The sequence below is a fragment of the Tympanuchus pallidicinctus genome, unplaced genomic scaffold (genome assembly GCF_026119805.1).
Source record: "Tympanuchus pallidicinctus isolate F22 unplaced genomic scaffold, pur_lepc_1.0 scaffold15, whole genome shotgun sequence".
Lineage (NCBI taxonomy): Eukaryota > Metazoa > Chordata > Aves > Galliformes > Phasianidae > Tympanuchus > Tympanuchus pallidicinctus.
In genome coordinates, this window is record NW_026294669.1 from 2064684 (window position 1) to 2084350 (window position 19667).

The 19667-nt window shown below is 43.0% G+C and overlaps 2 protein-coding genes across 3 annotated transcripts in view; both read right to left on the reverse strand.

Moving 5' to 3' along the window:
- Positions 1-2732, reverse strand: part of LYPD6B (LY6/PLAUR domain containing 6B) — a 32941-nt gene extending 30209 nt beyond the window's left edge. Inside the window, exon 1 of the mRNA XM_052675760.1 lies at positions 2457-2732. The gene's annotated coding sequence lies outside the window, so the exon portion shown is untranslated. The remainder of the gene's footprint in view (positions 1-2456) is intronic.
- A 140-nt stretch (positions 2733-2872) lies between these two features.
- KIF5C (kinesin family member 5C) overlaps positions 2873-19667 on the reverse strand; it is a 66811-nt gene continuing 50016 nt past the window's right edge. For both annotated transcript variants that reach the window (XM_052675749.1, XM_052675750.1), the window contains exons 19-26: positions 19174-19283; positions 18453-18554; positions 18049-18109; positions 15763-15834; positions 14895-14999; positions 12198-12414; positions 11092-11205; positions 2873-6343 (exon numbers count right to left, since the gene is read on the reverse strand). In XM_052675749.1, the coding sequence (XP_052531709.1) occupies positions 11099-11205; positions 12198-12414; positions 14895-14999; positions 15763-15834; positions 18049-18109; positions 18453-18554; positions 19174-19283 (774 nt within the window). In that variant the 3' untranslated portion in view covers positions 2873-6343; positions 11092-11098. The remainder of the gene's footprint in view (positions 6344-11091; positions 11206-12197; positions 12415-14894; positions 15000-15762; positions 15835-18048; positions 18110-18452; positions 18555-19173; positions 19284-19667) is intronic.

Consider the following 19667-nt stretch of genomic DNA (forward strand, 5'->3'; position numbering starts at 1 on the left):
TTGTGGTCCTTTGCAACCCAAGCCATTCTATGATTCTATGAAGGCTCCAGGAGGGCTGCTGCTTGCCCTGTGCATTATTTAAAAGTGAAAATAAGGTGAGGGTTTGGTCCTGTCGTCTCTCTTCATTCCATCCTCCCTCAGCTCTGTGGATGACTGACCCCAGCCTGCAACACAACACTCATCAGAATAGGGGAAAAACTGGAAGAACACAAGGCAGACAAGTCTCACACTGAAGGCAATGTATGGGCACGACCCACGCAGCAAGGAGCAGCCTGTGAGCAGCTCAGGGCTGGGCCATGGTGACAAGCCAGAAGGCCTCAGTGCTGCACGAGCAAAGGTTGTTCTTCCCCTCCATTAATTCTTACTGAAATATCCTTCTGCACCCCTGTGTTGCAAACACAGCTCTTCAGAAAAGGCAAGTATCAGTTCTGCACACCGAATATCTCATTTCCTACAACTAACGAGGCAGAAATCCTACCTCACTTGACACATCCTTCTTCTTGTCCAATTATCCTGTAATTATTAACTTCATGCTGCTACTTCACAAAGAGAAATTTTCAAGTCCATGCAGATTAGCCGTAAATCCGCAGCTAATCTCTCAATAGTGTTTTAAACTCCTATTTTAAGTTTTTCCACATGAGACAATTTGTGTGAGTTCTTCTTAGCCGCAGTCTTGTAGATCTGCTCACCTCTACAAACACTCACTCATTTACAGCAAGGGGTTGGGAAAGAATGCACTTTTGTTTCTGCATTGGATTGTTTCGAATTCAGATCATGTCAACAATCCATCTTGCAAAAGAATGGTACTGAATCAACAGAGGCAGGTGGGAATCACACAACAGGAACACAGAACCATTCCAGTTGGACAAGACCTCCGAGATCTCTAAGTCCAACCTCACCTACCCCACCATGCCCACTGCCCACGTCCCTCCGTGCCACATCCCCACGGCTCTGGGACAGCCCCAGGGTTGCTGCCCCCACTCCCTGGGCAGCTGTGCCATGGGCAATCCATGGGGTGCAATTCTGCTTGCACTCCACAAGCACAACACTAAACAGACACGTACTGAAAAGAACTGCAGGAAGGGGTCACGTCTCCAGGCACTTGGAATAAAATAAAACTCCTGGCACATTCTGTGATCCCAGCACACCAGCGTCTGGGAAGAACCGAGGCGACCTGCATTTTGTTTAATGTTTGACTTAACTTGACAGCTTTAAAAGCCTGGACACAGGACCCACCTCTGAGCAGACAGATCTTGGAGCAGAGCTGCAGAGCTAAGATCAGGCATCTGATAATGCCCTCCATCCTGCCATTCTCAGATGGAACGTCCATCAGAGGATAACCCCAAGCCATCCTGCAGCCTCCAGGAGCCAGACACTACAGAAAGCACTGAAACGATGAGTCTGGGGAAGGTGTTGTATTACTTGAGCCAGACACAACAGATGGAGACAGCAGACTTTTGGGCAAAAAGATGGCCCCAGTGAGAGAACAGCAGTGAGACGGAGCACCCACCAAAGCTACAGGCTAAGGGAAACCCCCCCACCCATAGAAAATTACAGCCCAACCCACTTTCTTAGCTTGTTACCAGCTGAGAAAAGGAATTCTGACTCTGAAGCTCACATTTAACATCTCGCATCTATGTGGACACCAAAACTTCTTGCACGTGGTTTCAAGTAAATTGAAGCATAAGGCAAAAACAAGACCAGCAAACAAGACTTTAAGCAGTGAGGGGATATTCAGAATGCTGCCAGGTGAGCAAGTCCAGCCATACAACAGCCACGTCTGCACATCCCCATCCATTTCATAAGCTTTTAGCTCAATTTCTGCAAATTAAGTTGAGCTCTGAATGAGTGCAATTTGCCGCAACAGGTTTATTCACATCGAGACAAAGCCGGGGCAGCATTTTTCCCAAAAAGGATTAGATGACTGTAACTTCTACCACCTGCACTTATGCATGTTTAGACTGCGGGAAGGGTAATCACCGCACTGCAGGGCATGATCTGCAGGGGTCAGGAGATAATCTCCCTCGCATCTCTCCGTTTCTGACATCGCCCAATTGGCGAGGTGCATAATAGGGGATATTAGTCCTCCCCGAAGCGCTGTTATTCATCACTGCCAGAGGCAGCTCAGCGGAGCTGAGATTATGAACCACGTAGAACGGCAGCCTGTTCCTCCCAGCTCCAAAGCACTCGAAGCTGGAAGGCCACGCTGTTTTTCAGATACAAATTCGGTCCTTCTTTAAAGCCTTTGCAAATGAGAGCCTGAAGGTGCACCTTTCTGCTGCATTTCACGGGGCAATATTGAAAGAGATTCCTTTCGCACCACCGGCCTGCAGACCACGGAGGACAGCGCGTTTTTAAGCTCGTTTTGCTTTCGCTGCCAGATTTTAAACGCAGAAATATCCGCGCGGGGAACGCTTAGAGCAAATGCAGAGAGATGAAGCGAGCGCTGCTCCTACCTCCGGCGCCAGTCCTCAGTAACTCAGCACAGGTTCGGGGATTTCGGGCTTAACTCCTCCATCACCGCGGTGCCCGCGCGATGCGGCTCTGCTCCGCGCAGCTCCCAGAAGGCTGAGCAAAGCTCGCGCCCGCACGCAGCTCCGCGTGCACCTCCAGCGAACGGACGGCAGCAGACGGAGCGCCCGGCTTCTGCCCGAGGCACGAGGAGCAACGCGCCGCCGTCCTGACGACACGGAGCAGCGCCCTGCCCGCATCGGGGCCGCCACCGCCGCCTCCCGCCCCGCTCCCGCTCACCCTCTGCGGCCGCTGCTCGGCGCTGCCCCGCGGGGTGGGGCCGGGGAGGGGCGCCCATCGGGCGGCCTCGCGCGGAGCTCCCTTGAGGGAACGGCGAGGGCAAACGCTTGTGACACAACGCTGCAAAGTTCAGCTCGGTTTTATTTTCCACTGTAACGGTTTTCAAATGATACATCATGCAGTCTGCCAGCGTTCCCACCCGAATCCGATAGAACTGCGGAACGAAGATAAAATACTTATCTCCACGGGACGGGGGAAAAAGGGTTCAGATCTGCTGTCAAGAGATTAATACATTTCAGCATTGCTTGATGCAATGGCAAAAACAAAAACAAAAAAAATTTCCCCTTGTTACCAGCAAAAGGTGTCCACACTTTATTATTATTTCTTTTTTCCTAAAATGAACACTACTGTAAAGATACACAGAGCCCAGAGAATACACGTCTGCAGCACACGGCACACACTTTACAAACTAGACATGGATAATTCTACAGAACCCCTGCGGTTCTCCCACCACAAAACCTGTTCCAATGGACGAGATGGGGAGCAGCGCCCTGCAGCCGTGTCCCATCGTGCAGCACATGTCGGCCGGCGCGCTTCGCTTCACACAGGCACAGCACAGAGGGAAGTCAAAGCAAGAGGAGGTTCGTTACTCACTACTCATTAGGTTCTCCTGGCTGAAACCATCGCCATAAACATGTTTGGGTGTTTGGTTTTTTGTTTGTTTTCACTTTTTTGATTTTCACTGTTTTCAGGATAATCCGATCTCACCCTTGTTGAGTAAAACACAACCTTCAGTTGAGATCTTCCCAGGTTTAACTTTCCTTGCTTTTGGGAAAACAAGTCAATGAAACGTGAATTCAAGGAGAAACTGAAGAGGGTGGTGAGGCACTGGAACAGGCTGCCCAAGGAGGCTGTGGATGCCCCATCCCTGCAGGCATTCAAGGCCAGGCTGGATGTGGCTCTGGGCAGCCTGGGCTGCTGGTTGGTGACCTGCACACAGCAGGGGGTTGGAACTGGGTGAGCACTGTGCTCCTTTGCAACCCAGGCCATTCTGTGATTCTACAATATCACTGAGAGAAGCTCAGCTGAGCAGGAAATAGTATTTTATTCCTTGAAAAAGAACAGTACGCACTTTAGTTCCATCTGAAGTATGGCTTCCATTTGTGAAAAGTGTTTCCACCAAAACCATGCAAGACATCTTAGATGTGAAGTTTCATTTGCGCTATACAAATCACAACTTGAAAATCAGCCTAGAATAAATATGACACAACATTCAAAGAGCAAAGTAAGACAGCGTCAGGTACTGGAAATGACAAAGGACAGGGTTTGATCCCTGCAGAGCAGATGTGTGGCTTTCATTTTCTACCTATAAAATACATAGGATGGTACAAAAGCTGGATATACAATAAGCAGTACAAACTTAAATTGCCTCATTAAAATAGGCTACAAAACAAGAATCTATAAGCAGAATAAGTTCAACTGACAGACTGGATAATTTCCAATTAAGCATCGAATGTATTTCTTTTGGAGGAGCTCAGCCTGCTGCATCTTGTCAGTGTTTCAGCTATAGAAAGTTCTCTTACAGTCTTGAAGCAGAAGTTAACTTGGAGAAACTCGCACTGCTTTAGCTAGATGAACTGACTGGCTGATCAGCACTAGCACAATTAAGAGATGTCAAAGCTAACTTAGTACTCAAGCTGAAGAAATCTGTCTAAACTGTCATACATAACTGATGATAACAGCACGAGCAACTTGGGAAACTGCATTTACAATGCAACCCCCTACCAAATTTTGAACTCCAAATACAGATCAGCAGCTGTACTGCAATACAAAATCAGGCAGCAACTAAGAGTTTGGTATTAAGTAGTCTTTTTTTTTAAGACAACTGCATTAGAACAAAAACAAGAGGATAATTAGTTCATAGCAGAAGAGTAGATTTGAATTAGTAACTCTAGTAAAGGTTGCATATGGCGAGTTCACAGTTCATTTTCCTGGCAGTGCACATGCACATAAAGAAAAATATAAAACTCTGAAAAATACAAAATAAATTAAATACATGCAAATTTTGCAACTTCATTAAATATTTTTGCAAAATGCTCCCAAATATAGTGCAATATCAAAAAAAAAAAAAAGAAGTTAAATCAAGTCCAACTTACTTTGCAAGAAACTGAGTAATGTCCATAGACAAAAAAAATACTAAAGTAAATCTGCAGTATTTCAAAAGGCTCTCCATTACCTAACTAGTTTCGTGTCAATGTGAACACATTCAGAAATTAAAGAAAAAACCTGTCTCTCTCTCTCTCTCAACCTAAGAGCAAACACCTGCAGCAGATGTAGCTGTACCCTCCCTGGAGCCACACTGCTGGGTGACACGGCTAATGTGACACAGCAGCAGGAGCAGCTTCTACCTGCAGCTGTGCTCTCCCAGAAGGATTCCAGTGCCCCCTTGCTGAGAAGCTGGACGCGTTCTGCCTGGCACCAGGGAGATGAGAAAGGCTCTGAGCACAGCAGGATGGCTTGCATGTCGTTACACAAGCAGCAAGTGCATTCTTCTCCACTTGCAGCATGCTCTTCATCTCCTAAGAGGTGTGTTTCCCAGTTTGGTCTGCAAGGGACAGCTTGTGACCCGCACCTCCTCTTGGACCATCTATACCTTAACGAGGGCTATACCTGGGGCTTTTTGTTTTTGGAAGGGAGTGCCTGTTCCTGCTGGGGGCTGTTCCCTCCCGTGTGTGAATTCTGGTGTGAGCAGATCAGGCTTTCCCAAGACAGGACTTCTGCAGCACTCTGAAAGCTTTCAAAGTGTCCTGGAGAACAGTGCTTAGCAACACACGGCCAGCCAACACACTCCAGGAAAACCCACCACCATAGGGAGAACTACAAGCAGACCAGATTGTAACTTGAAGACAAGTCACACATACAGTCATGTAACTACCAAACTCCAAAAACCTAGATTTATACTAACAGATTTCTCTGCATCCCATTTGATCTTTAGCAGGTACTGCAAGAAAGGTCATTTTATACAGTCCAGAGATTTTATCAGGATTTTACAAATGGTTCTTTGGGGAAAATTTCCTTCCAAAAATGTAAGCAGTAAAATTAAACCATGTAGCAGCACATTTTCATCCCTTAAAAATATAAAATAATATGTATATTATACAGTAAATCAGTCATGACAGAGCACAATCACCTGCCTTTGATGGCACTTGGTCACCGAATAATTAATTCTTGGATGCCGGAAGGTGGGATTTACTGATGTGACAGAGGTCTTCCAACAGCATCGGGCTGAGCAGAGAAGCCCCAACCTAAGCAGTGCCAGGGGGTCACACGCCGTCGGTGCCATTCTGGGTGGCAGACTTGCTATGGGTACTGAGATGGTTACGTTAAATACATTGTACAAGTATCTGGAGAGGAGTTGAGCTGAAGACTTCTGTACACGTGGAGATCCTACGAAGCTCAAAATACCTATGGCCAGTGCGTCGCAGATGGCGGTAGGAAGCGCAGGATGAATAGAATGTGCATCAGGTTGAAGAGGGGGATAAAAGAAAGTAGTGACTTAATGATAGTCTGTAACATGCTAAGTGGGACTGACCTGTCAAAAGAGAGTGAGAAAGGTAACGGTAATTAGTGGATGTTTCAGATTAGAAAGCAGATAACGCAGCATGGCAAATAACTGACACCGACACTTGGCAGAAACTCAACATGCAGCACGCACACTGCCACGAGAACATCAGGGTAAAGCACCATCTCAGGAATTCGAGGAACAAGTCTCAATTACTGAGTCTCAGAGAGGAATTCTGACAGTTTCCAGCCCACAGATTGGCACGGTCATAACGAAACAACGGTCTTGATGAAATTCATTCTTTGCCACCTCTAACACGGCATCACGTCTTGTCTAAAGACATCCTTAAGCACAACAGAAAGGTCTTTTTCCCCCCTTTTTATCTTTCTTTTTCCTTCATGGGATTTTTCTGGACGCTGTGTTGAGGGACATGGTTTAGTGGGAGCTATTGGGAATAGGTGAACAGTTGGACTGGATGAGCTTGTAGGTCTTTTCCAACCTTGGTGATTCTATGATTCTCTCTACTGATAGGAGCTGAAGAACAGTATCTTAGTTAACAAGTGTGGAACACAACCAAGTTTGCAAAGATATTATAAAAATGAAAGGAACAAAAGACTACAAATCCAGGCAAGTCGTTCTTTTGCAAATATCTCCTGGAAAAAATGTTCTTTCCTGATGCCTATACACATACAAACACACACATAAAAATAATATAAACAATGTGAATATAATATAAATGTAAACATATAAAACATTTTATATCATATCCTGATGAGGTATTAGGAAAATTGACAGTATCATTTTACACAAAAATATTGATATTTTACAGGCTTCTTTCTCACTAATTTCATGATGGCTCCTTCCAGAAGTTCACAGTAGGGTGCTAAGTACAAAGCTGATCTGCAGTTCGTTATAAATAATTGGAAGTACCGATCTTTGATTGCTTTTGTTATGCTTTTCTCATTAGCCATATGGAAAGCGACATATAAGCAACTGAATGTGCCTGGCACTTTTTAAGTAGCTGGTTCAGGATCTTGTAAAGGGAGCAACATTTTGCTTAATTACATGTTTTCTTGTTTGATTGTTTAACACAAAAGTTTTGAGTATTAAAGATCAAGTTATTAGAAAGAATCAAGTCATCTGTGTTGTTTGAAGCAGTGGATGTTGTAGCTCCCTCCAAGTTACCATCCTCACTAACATCTTCAAGGCAAGTGGGACAGTTGGTTATTAATTCATGCATTTTATTGCCTAGATTAATCTAAACGGCCTGCCTAGATTAACCATAGTTATTCATCTTGCTTAAGGATGGGGAGGTGCTGGGAACATACCAGAGACTTCAGGATAAGGGAAGTCACATTGTCAGGAGCTTGTTTGCACAGTGTGTTTCACAAATACAGATCCCATACAACCTGGTTTAATAATTTCAGTAAGCCACTATGGAGCATTACTGCAATTGTTAGCATATCTTCATTTCACTTCTTCTCTTTTCAAATGAGGTACCAGACAAGTTTAAACAAACATGAGAAGGGCAGGTTAGTCAGATAACCAGCTTACTCAAGATTTGAAATAGGAAAGCACATGCTTTGTCAACATATTTAGCTCCCTGCTTCTGCTATTGGTGTGCCTGCCTGTGCAAAGTTCCCATGTGCACCCAGTTGTGCCACTTTGCTCACAGGTGTATCAACTTTAGGAGAGAGTCCTTCATGCTGCCACCCAGCCCATGAGAAAACTGCTACAAATACAGTGATAGACAACCCAGAAGTTTGTATACAGCACCTGAACTGCTCTCCAACGCAACAACTTGAGTATTTATTTCATATCATCAACCAAACTTGCCCTGTACAACAAACTTGCCCTACCTGTCCCAGAGCTCTGTTAGTGCCCCTCTGTCCCCTTGGTTAGGTGTGGGACATAACTAAAGCAGATGTAAAGATGATCTCTTTGTCCATCTGAAGACGGTTATTAAATGATGAGCTGCAGAAGTGCAGCACCACCACAGCTCAGCTCTCCCTCAGTAAGGTGAAGAACAGGAGCATGGCCTCCAGATGGGGTGTACAGGATTCTGAGCAGGTCCACGTTAGGCATTTCAAAATGAACTGATTTGTACTAACACAAATCTGCATACATATTTCAAGTATGAAAAACAATTCAGCGTGGATTTCTACCCAATTGGGACTCACACTGCTGCAGTTATCCTTGCAGCCACACCAACATGAACTCCCTTTCTCTTCATCAGATCCGTATTTGAGATATGCCCCAGGTAACAAACTCATTGCAGTTAGATTTCTGAAGATTCCTGAAACTGACACAGATGGAGGAATTTTCTCTTAGAGATTCATTCCTTGCTCTATTGAGTCTTCTGTTTATGTTGGCTACTGGCAATTTGCAATTTACAACAATGTTTTATTAACACTCATTGGCTGTTATTGATGGGACATTCTGCTCAGGTTAATGACTTGCAATTCCTGACCAGTTTAGCAGCAAGAAATGGCTACTGTCTTCACTGTGAATGATGAGGGAAATAAGACAAATTTCCCCTCATCCTGGTATAGAGTGTAGGCTCAGACCGCTCAGCAATGGTATGAAAACAATCCCTACAAAGTGTTGCCTGCAGAAGCTGTACCTTTCCTGATACTCTTAACTAAGATCCCCAGCCCTTCACCGTCTGAGCTCAGAATTCAGATTACTGGGATACTCCCCACAGCCACATACCTACAATTTGCCAACATTTTAACCAAAGGACCAAAGCTGATGACCTTCCTTAAGTATCGCCCAGTCAGCAGAAAGCAACACTGCTACCATACGAGGAACACACAGAGACACACTTTTTTAATGGCTTCATTCCAACCTCTAGGGCTTCCATTTGGTTTTCAGATGTTTTTTGCCCCTGACTTTTTCAGAAACGCTACACCTCTAAGTTAAGCCAGTTCTAAGATCCTCCCAGTTCCTTTTTTTCTCTCCCATTACCTATGACCTTCTCAGCAACACGCTCCAGAGGAGTGGCTTCAATCTGCTTATCCCCTCAGATAGAAAACTCAGCATCTAAAGCATATGAGATTGCTCTTTATTGACTTCCAAAGTCCTGTTCTGTTACATGCTCAACTTGTGTTATGCCTATTTATTTTACTGATGACTTCTGTTAAGCTACAGTCGTTTGCTTGACGTGTGCCTATAGCTGGTGTGTGGCCTGCTCACGTCTGACAGTTTTAATTTCACAGCAGATGGTCTATTAAAGGCCTGCCCAGTTTAGGCAGGTAGCAGTTTTTTTTCCCCCTGCAGAGCAGCTTTTATTATATATGTTTAGAAATAATTTATAGGCTTCTTTATCACACTCTTTTCCCTTTGCTCTTTCATGGGAATGCAATGAAGTAGACAGAGGCTATATTTCCCATGAGATGGAAAAGCAAATTTCAGTTCAGAATCAACTAACTCAGAAAAGCACTCAGCAAAGACTTGTCCTAATTCATCCACAGCAAAAATATGCTGCTTGCAGCTTCAGGGCTCACAGAAAACACAATGAACAGAAACAATCCCCACAACACAATGAAAGGTTGAATGATGTGATGGATGGTTTGCATGCATGCATGACATGAAGCATTCTCCAAAAAAAAAAAAAAGAAAGAAAAAGAAAAACACACCCAAGAATGCCAAATGCCTAAAGGAAACCAGATACTATCAGAAAAGTCATAAAACAGAATTAATCTTCCAGAGGAGAAAGAAGCCAGACTTTTCCAATCCAGCAGTCCACCAGCTGCTTTTCATTCACTCTTATCACTTATCGCTCACTACCATCCAACTCCTAATATGCTCTCAACAAAATTATCATCTAAACTAGCCCAGAAATAATGGGTGTTTAAGGAAACAAATAGAGAGATGGGTGCATGAAGCAGTCTCATGGGACTGTGTTGCTCTTAAGACAAGATTTTTGCTTATGAGTAGACACAGAAACCTTAAGCGCTCGCAATAAGGGAAAATATTTACATTTTCAGCTGAAGAGGGCCGACTAAGAGTGCAAAGCAAAATAAGCAAAAGAAAAATGCTGACACTCAAATTCAGAGAGCTCTGTGCTGCTGCCAACTGAAGGCTGCTTTAGCCCTGCCCTGGGCTGCAGGTACAGCTGCTCAGGAGCAGGAGGGAGCAGGTCCCGCATGTGAGGGGCAGAAGGAAAAGTTAAATGCTTGTGAAGAAGCATGTTTGCCACATGGCTCCATGTCTCAAGTATTATCTCACCCTAAAGCATGAAGTTTTCAGCTTCTAACATTTTCCATTTTGAACTTTGCCCAGGAAGAACCCTTACTAGTTCCCAGGTGTGGTCTGCCCACAGGCAGCTCCTGCATGGGCACAGAAGTGCTCGGTTGCTTTTCAGTCACACAGAGCTAGTTCCTAGTACAGGGTTATTTACTGGAAGTCTTTATCCTTAAAGAATATCACAAGGAAACATATTCGTGTTAGGAAAAGTGGAAAATGCAGCAGTCTCTGGAACTCTATTTTTAATACACAAGTTTCACACTTCTGTGTGCTAATTTCAGTACAGACTTGCAGCAGCATTTCAGTTTATTAAAAAGAGTTTCAAGTGATACGTCATTAAAATAAAAACTCCGAGCAGGAGCTTGCAAAGTACTCTAAACAAGGCAACCCTCACTTAAACTACTAACTTTCTCAGTTAAAACATAGGCAAAAGACCCCCACTGAAACTAGGAAAAAAAAATACCGCTGGTCTGCTAGAAGCAAAATAGAAGTGGTGATCAGTGCAAGAACAGTTGGGTCTTTGGTCTTACTTCTCATCTATTTGGTGCTGTGATAGTAGCTGGAGTTGGACATCCCTCCCCCTCGGATGGCATGGACAGCTGTTGGAGACGACGCTGGGTAATGACCAGGGCGGATGGGCTTGGCTGCAGAGAAAGCAGGAAACAAAACAACACAATTAGCTTTTTCCAACAGGATTTTACCTCACCTTATCCTTTAGTACAAAACCCATCATTAACGGGAGAGAAACTGCTTGTCAGTTTAGTCTGTAATCAGGAACACAGTGTTCCCTTACCTTGGCCAACAACAGATACGTTGCTTTTCTGTTTGTGATAGAGTCCTCTGACCGTCTCATGCATGCCTATCACCTCTACAAAGATTGTGGGCTGTCTGTACAGCACAGAAAAGTCAAGACTCATTTGGTGGTCACTGATGTACTTTCTGTGTCCAGTTTCCTACCATGGCTACTAATGTAATTCCAGAAGAAGCAGAGACAGAACTGATAATGGCTTTTTAGGAGAGGCTGCATAAGGCAGGAAACACTGCGTGCAAATTTTTTCCTCTGGTTTTAAGGCACCAACGTTACCACCACCATGCAATAAATTATCCTTCCATCTTATCAATTCCAAGAAATCATTTCAAAAATTGCCACCTGAAAAGTTCCTATATTGAACACTACTTGATTGCATGCATGGATTCAGATTGTACCACAGAGATATACCAAGCATCTGCATTATACAGGAATATTTGACTCTACACAGCCCAAATGAAAGCACAGGGAGTAGTAATCGGAAAAGGAAAGGAAGGAGCTGAAAGGAAGAATAGAAGCACGAGGGGGAGCAGGAAGAAAGTGAGAGACTAATTTAAAGAGACACTTTTTCAGGTCATTAGAATGGCACACAAGACCCATTATGCCATTTATTTACTGAGCTAAATAGCAAAGGCACTTTACACTTGAGGTGGGGCATATTCTATGGAAAAGTGAAGTCTTTGAAGCTGCTTGTGCAACAGAGGAGAAGCAGACCCTGAGGTTTGCCCCAGACTCCTGCTTTCAAAGCTCTTTTCTTTCAAAAATGAGCAAACAAATCAACCACCAAGTGTGTGAGCAATGGCTCACCCCTGAGCAACACCTCCTTACCGATTTGAGCAGAGTGTGCTCTCCGTGCCATGTTTTTGGCTCTTACAGCCTCCTTAATGCGATCCACCTCCTGCTGGTACCTCTTGCGGTCTCGCATGGCGTTCTCCTTGGCCTCCTTCAGTGCACTCTCCAGGGCCTTAACTCTCTCTGCCGTAGCTCTAAGTCGTTTTTCCAGCTTAGGAAGCTCACAACGAAGATCTGCATTATCACGTACCAACTGCAAGAAGAGAAGGTTCAAAAATACCCCTTGAGAAACCATAGCAAAGGTCATCTTACAAGGAGACAGAAATCACCACTATTCCTCTTCACAACTTGCACACCGTGAAGGAAAGAAACAGGTTTCCTCCAGAAACACCTGTGAAAAGCTTATGCCAAAGAAACATTTTCTCTTCCTATTAATCATGCTGGTTATTTGTCCAGCTGAGCTACCAATCATTCAACAGGGAGATCAAAGAACACCATTTCACACATGACTCTGAAGGTAGAAGGCTCTGGAAGAACCCTGCAGGGCACTGCAGCAACAACCAAATTTCCAGACCCTCAGAGCAACTCAGCCAGAAACTCTGCATTTCTCAGCATGCAGACATGTCTGGCATTTCACAGGTACTTGATCACTGCATTGCTTAAAAACCACAGTGCTTAAACACAGCTTACAGACAATACTTGGTATGGCCGAGAATTCACCATTGCCCGTGGTCAGGGCATGTTTACCTTCTTGTTCACTATTCAAGCATTAGGGAGAAGTAGAAACTTTCTGTTCCTCATCCATTGCTAAGAATTCACCTTAAGGCCTATAACCATAAACACGGTGATGACAATACTTTAAATTCACAGACTTCCTTGATTGTGAAGCTGAACAAGCTCTACTGCTCATCAGAATAATATCTAACGTTGTATTCAACCGTAGTCAAGGAGGCAGACTGATTTTTAGATAAATAAAAACTGATACAGATTGTTGGTTATAAAAAACACAGTACAATTTCTACAGAACAATTATACCATTACTAAACGTCAACAGATAACTGTTCCAAAAAATGATATTCCCCTTTCTGAAGGGAAGAAAATGGTTTCACTGCCGTATAAATAATACAGCAAAGCAACAGCATGCAATAACATTCACACAGTTTCACAAACAAAACATTTTACACCTGCTAGTCGAGGCTGAGTGCCAAAAGAAAAACACAAGCAAAGCTAAAAATAAAAATAAAAATTGTCAGTGTGCTTTTGCTGAAAGTGTCGAGCACGTGTTCTACCAAACAGCTCTGATCTGGAATAAGTGCAGGATGATCTCCTATTCAGGTCAAGCCCAACGTCATTTCTTATTTAAGTTTCTTATGAGACATGAACTCCTCAGTTGTTTTTGAGTAAATATACATTAATGAGAGCTATAAGAATCTGAACGACTAGCAGAAATATGAACAGAATGCAAAAAAAGGCAATAGAGTGAAACAAAAAAACCCAACATTATTAACATGTCCTGATTTCCACATTTAGAAACTAGGTCTTTAAGCCATCTGTTAAGCAGGAATCTTGAAATACTGAACCTTAATGGACACTTGTCACAGTCCAGCACTGCTTGCATTTTTGGCATTTCTACAGGAATAAATAAAGCAAATCTTGGAGAGCACTGTGTCTCTCTAACAGTTTCAGAAAACTGCAATTGAGAATGCAATGTTAGAATTCATAAATGAAACCAGAAGCCTCTTCTACTACTTTGTACTCTGCATCTGAGATGTGGGATACAGTTCAATAAAACTGACATCTTAGAAAAGGCTGGAAACTTGCTGGCAGAAATGACCCAGTTTTACCTACTGAGATAGATATACCCATATACACACTATTAGTATTTAGACTGCCAGGTAAGCAGAGAGTTCTTTCCTTGATCCATACCCAAATGCTTGCCTACAGCACACCCCTACACCTCCCACTTGTTGGGCTGGCACCCACAGTGAAGGGCTCTCGTTGCTCTGAAAAGCAGACATCCAAAGGAAACAGAAGCTCTTAAAAAGTAGGGAAGAGATGGAAATCATCATGCCCAGAAATGGCCAGCCTCAGCATCCGTGGGGAGGCACCAGCCCTTAAGCTGCACAGAAAACCTCTATTTCCAGCAATAAAATCTGGGGTGAAGGAGGAGAAAGGGGGGATAGATGTTCAGGGTGATGCCTGTGTCTTCCCAAGGTACACGTGATAAGCCCTGCTGTCCTGGAAGTGGCTGAACATCTGCCTGCTGATGGCAAGAGCTGAATGCACTCCTTGCTTAGATTTGCTTGCGCAAGCAACTTATGCTTTACCTATGAAACTGTCCTTATCTCAACCCACAATTCTCACACTTTTACCTTTCTGCTTCTCTCCTCCATTCCACTGATTGAGCGAGCGGCTGTGAGGTTCTGAGCTGCCTGCCAGGGCTAGACCACAACAACATTCCAGTAAGTAGGTGTAGTCCTAATGCCAACAACTTCAGTTGAGAACTATAGGTACCATTTCCTTAAACAGTACCTACATATTAGCTTCAAAAATCATTCTCTTAAACATATAAAAATACTATTTGGGGGGAAAAGAATGTAATTTGTAATACTAGAGAACAGCGTTACACGTGCAGTTTTTCCTATGGGTGAAATTACGATAAGTCAATGAAAAAGGCACAGTGGCTTTTGATTTAACAGCAGAACAGGCACTGGAAGGAAGTGAAGCTCCTACCTGTTTGTGAACCTTAGTAAGCTGTTCCAGGTTGTTCTCAAGAAAGGAAATTTTCTGCTTCTGCGCAGCACTTCCGCCTCCATCGTCACTGTCAAGCTCAACGCTCTGCACAGAGAGTTCGAGTTCAGCAAAACCATGCAGAAACTCAAGAGGAAGCTCAGGTATTTTGGAATGTAAGTTTGCCAAAGACCGAAAAGCCTTCCTGAGCCCCAAATTAAAGAGAAGTTATTTCAACTGTTCATTTGATATTTAGGGGCAGTATTGCTCTCCACACAGAAAATGAAATATTCTTATTGAACAATCCATGGATTCCTGAACAGAATCACAGATTTCAGGGGGGGAAAGAATATCCCTTTCTCTAGATCTAGGTAACATTTTTACCATCTGTGGCTTTTCAATTTTAACAAATAAAGTTACAGTAGTAACACCCGCTTCCCCAAAGCCACTCTAAGGAGCTGAGAATTACTGTGAAGCCTTTGAATATTTATGCAACTTTTTACTCTGATTTAACAGTTAAAAACACCTGAATTTCTGCTAAGAAACTCGTCTCTGGCCACATGATAATTTTGCTAGGAAAAGGCCAAGTAGCCACAGGATGATAAAGTCACAAAATCACAGCGTTCAGCAGAGCACACATGAGTGCAAGTTATATTGAGCAGTTTCTGCTACCCATTATACCATCTCTCAAAATGCAGGAACTTCCCTTAACTACCAAGACCTGTCCTTAAGACCCAGTAAGAGCCAAAGCCTGGATAACCATCAGGACAGTCTTAATGCTATTGCTCATTGATATTGAAAAAAATATTCCATTTTGTAATAACATGCACAGTGGATTGCATTATATTGGATGACAGGAGTGCATTCTTACTTTTTTAACACGAGTGGTGAGATCTTGAACAAACAGTTTGCGTAGGTTATGAAGAGTCTGAAGTTCTCTTGCCTAGAATCAATTTACATGAGAAAAAAAACAAATACAAATCACTAAGATAGACAATAGGCATTCTGGGGTTTTAAATAAAACAAAGACACCTCTGCAAATTTATGTAGATAACATGACTTTAATGTGATGTCCTTACAGGGATGCTCCTGCCTGGTACACGCATTGGCTGTTCAAGCAGCCTACAAACAAGCTGCTCACAGAATAACAGAGCATCCACTTTTTCTCTTTCCTGTGTATTGCCATATGCTGTCTGCAACACCAAAGCCACAAGTCTAACAAACTGGCCATGGTTACACATGTCTAGCTATGTGACTTTGGATTCACTGAGTAGCCAACTCACTGACTGGGTCTGAGTGCTTAATCATAGGTACTTAAGATCTCAAAGTGCCTTTTAAGCTCTGGCAAAAATCCAGGTTTTCCCAGCTTTTTCTATGTATCAACTTGTTGGCTTGTTGGCTCAACAAAATAATGACCTTACTGCAGACCGAATACAAGACATGAGATGGAGCAACCCTGCACCCATTCCAAAAAGAACAAAAATGCTTTCTAGAAAATCAAGTTCACCTCGATGCCATTTTCACCAAAACCATGTTAAAGAGAACTCTCTCTCCAAAGTTGCTAAGTGCAACCTCAGCTTTTCCATTTCACGCTTATCTGCTCATATCCTGGAATGTAAATTAATCACACTTTGAGCACCACCATGTCTACAAGCGGTCAAAAACTCAAATTTCTTGTCTCTATCTCTGAAAAGAGAAAGTTACAACTGACTATATGCCAAAAATGAGACGTTTCTTCTATGGACTACAGAATGAGTAGAAACTGTACAGCATATGCACGGCTCATTTAGGAATTATTCTGTAATCAGAAGATGCACAGTGTGTCATTCTAAACAACAGAGGTGCAGAACAGAAGCCTCTCAGAGAGCTGGCATTCAGCTTTGCTGCTCAAGCAGACCTCCAACCCATAACTCCTTCCAACGAGCCCCCTCATTTTGTTTCTATATCAGCTCAGCAGTGGGAAGGAGCACAAGTCACTGCCAGAGCAGCAGATGTGGCCTCACAGAAACTGTTCTCCATCCCTTCCCCAAAATCACCACCCAAATGCCAGCCAATGCCTACAGAGCCCCATGCCTGGATCACCATACTGCCTGACTTCCAGCTGCCTTGACCATTTGGTGTACAGGGTTAATTAAGTCTTCCCAATGTGCAAGCAGTGCAGGAGTCTGATGAACACAAGTCATGTAAGAAAGGCTGATTAACTCTCTTCCTTACAGGATTTTAAATAAATAAGGCTTATGGCTTGGGGAGCCAAGAGGAGCCCAAGTTGTACAAACACAATTAGTATGGCTTCGGATTTTTACATGTAATGAACTCCAGCTGATCCTGAGGTCAAGCTTAATTTTGAAGCATTACACAGAGCAGAAAAGGCACTGCATTTGAGTTTACAACCAAACTACCACTAGCAAAATTAAATGCGATGCTACTGAAACAGACCAACCTGTGAGATCTTTGAGAAAGCTGGCATATTTTACAGACAGGTAAAAAGGTAGCTTCCAACCAAACTGCGCAGCATCTTCAGGACTGAAATTGCCCATGTTAGATTGCAATTTTAACATTGCATGCACAATATCAGGTTCCTTTACAAGCCATTGCACAGGCCAAGTGAGAGGCAGGTACTGAATACAGTTACCCTGTATTCAACATACTGGTCACTTTGTGTGCTTTCAAGGAAGAAGGGCAGCAGAACGCAGTACTATAGCCTCAGCAGTGATAGCTTACTCACAGGGGACTACAACAGTAGCATTTTACCTAGAACTCAGAATTCAATTTCATGATTTGGGAAGTGCACAGACTTAGCTTCATAGGATCATCACAGAATCACAGAATGGTTGGGTTGGAAGGGACCTCAAGGATCACAAATCTCCAACCCCCCACCACAGCAGGGCCACCAACCTTCCCATTTCACAGCAGCCCAGGCTGCCCAGGGCCCATCCAACGTGGCCTTAAACACCTCCAGGGATGGATGGGGCATCACAGCCTCTCTGGGCAGTCTGTGCCATCACCTCACCACTCCCATGGTAAAGAACTTAAAGAACTTATCTGATATTAGTCGTTTTCATAAGCACCAATGCAAGTGTTTTGGTTACACATCAGTGATGAAAACACGGGGAAAACATAGGGAAAAAAAACTCAGTAACTTGTAAACAGGACATACCACTGTTTCCTCCAGCCCCTTAAGATCTTCTCTTGCTTGTTCCCTTTTATCATTAAGCAATCTAAAAAGATCACAACATTAAACATTAAATCAAAAATGTTTTACAATTATTCTTTTTCCTGCATGTTAAGAAATGGGGGATTTAAGATTTGCCATGATATTTCATAAAATTGGAGCTCTAAAACACCTTTTCAGAAAGCATCAAATCTACTGTTAAAAAGCCTAAAACTTAAAAAAAGGAGTAATTAGTAATCACTCATTTCTACTGCATGTTGGCGTTGCTACTGAAATGCTATTTTCAGCATGAATGTTTCAACACAAATGCTTCCCACCAGGATGTTTCTTGCACACACATTAAAAGAGACCAGATTCAGGGACACCAGGTGAGAAAACTGTTGACTTACATGAGCTTTTCCAGTTTCATTTCTCTCTCCTGGTCCTCAATTTTCAATTTATCATAATCAGCACTCAGCTTCTCTTGTTCCAGTTGGAGCTTCTGATTCATACTAGAACAAAAAGAAGAAAACAACAAAAGGTCTGAACAGCTCAGTCCTGAAGGCCACAAACATGCAGTTCAGTTTCCATAAACAGAACCAAGTAATTCTGCTGTAAAATTCTGGAAGAAATTAAGGCTAACGAATCTGAAAACCAACAGCTTTTATTTTAAAATATTGGAATATTAAAGTCAGCCATATACTCTCCTGCCTTGTTTGTCTTATCTTAAAGGACACATTGTTCTTGCATTCTTTCTGTTCTGCTTTCTCATTTCCCTACTGTTATTTACCCACACTATAAATATGGACAGGAGTGCTAAATCAGGATTGCTCAGGTTTTGTGAACACTTCAAAAATAAGAGCACAACAGTAAAAAAGAAACCTTAAAGCCTTTCTAAACAGGAGGGTATCTAACAGTTATATTCCTGTGTCACAAAGAAATACCATGAATGTGAAAACGAGATACATTGGGGTCTGTGACATAGCTGTTGCATGTAAGGATACTTTCAACTTTCCCTGAGGCTCTGATGTACAGAGACATCAATTAAAGCTAATAAAACCAACCAAAAAATAGTCCTGTAGTGTCACAGAGCAATACAGGAGCACAAAAAGTGACAGTGAGTGAACATACTCTCTGATTTCATCGATCGTTTTCTGCTTCTCTTCAATTTCATCTCTCAGCCTGGACAGCTGCTTCTGATGGGCTTCCCTGTGACTCTCCATCTGCTGCTCCAGTGCCTTCTGCAGAGCACAAAATGCAAAGCCATAGTGAAACAGAAATCATAACACACCTAAGGTTGCTTTTTATCTATCATCTAAATTAACCCATCTTTCTGGATTGCTCAGCCACAGCCCTGTTATTTAAATTGTATGGTTAGATACGTTTCAAGTTGTAAGAAAAAAACTGAATGCATCTCACTTTAAATTGCTGATCAGTGACTAATGTTCTTCTTACAAATGTAAGGAATAACTTCACAGCTGTTTTAACAACCTTAACTTTTTATCATGGAGGTAGAAATTCTCCAGCTGACAAACCTCTACCACCATCTTTGTAAAACTGTATTTTTCTTCTGCACAACTTGTAATCTCATCAGAAGCACTACCAGCTCATCATTTCCTAATATT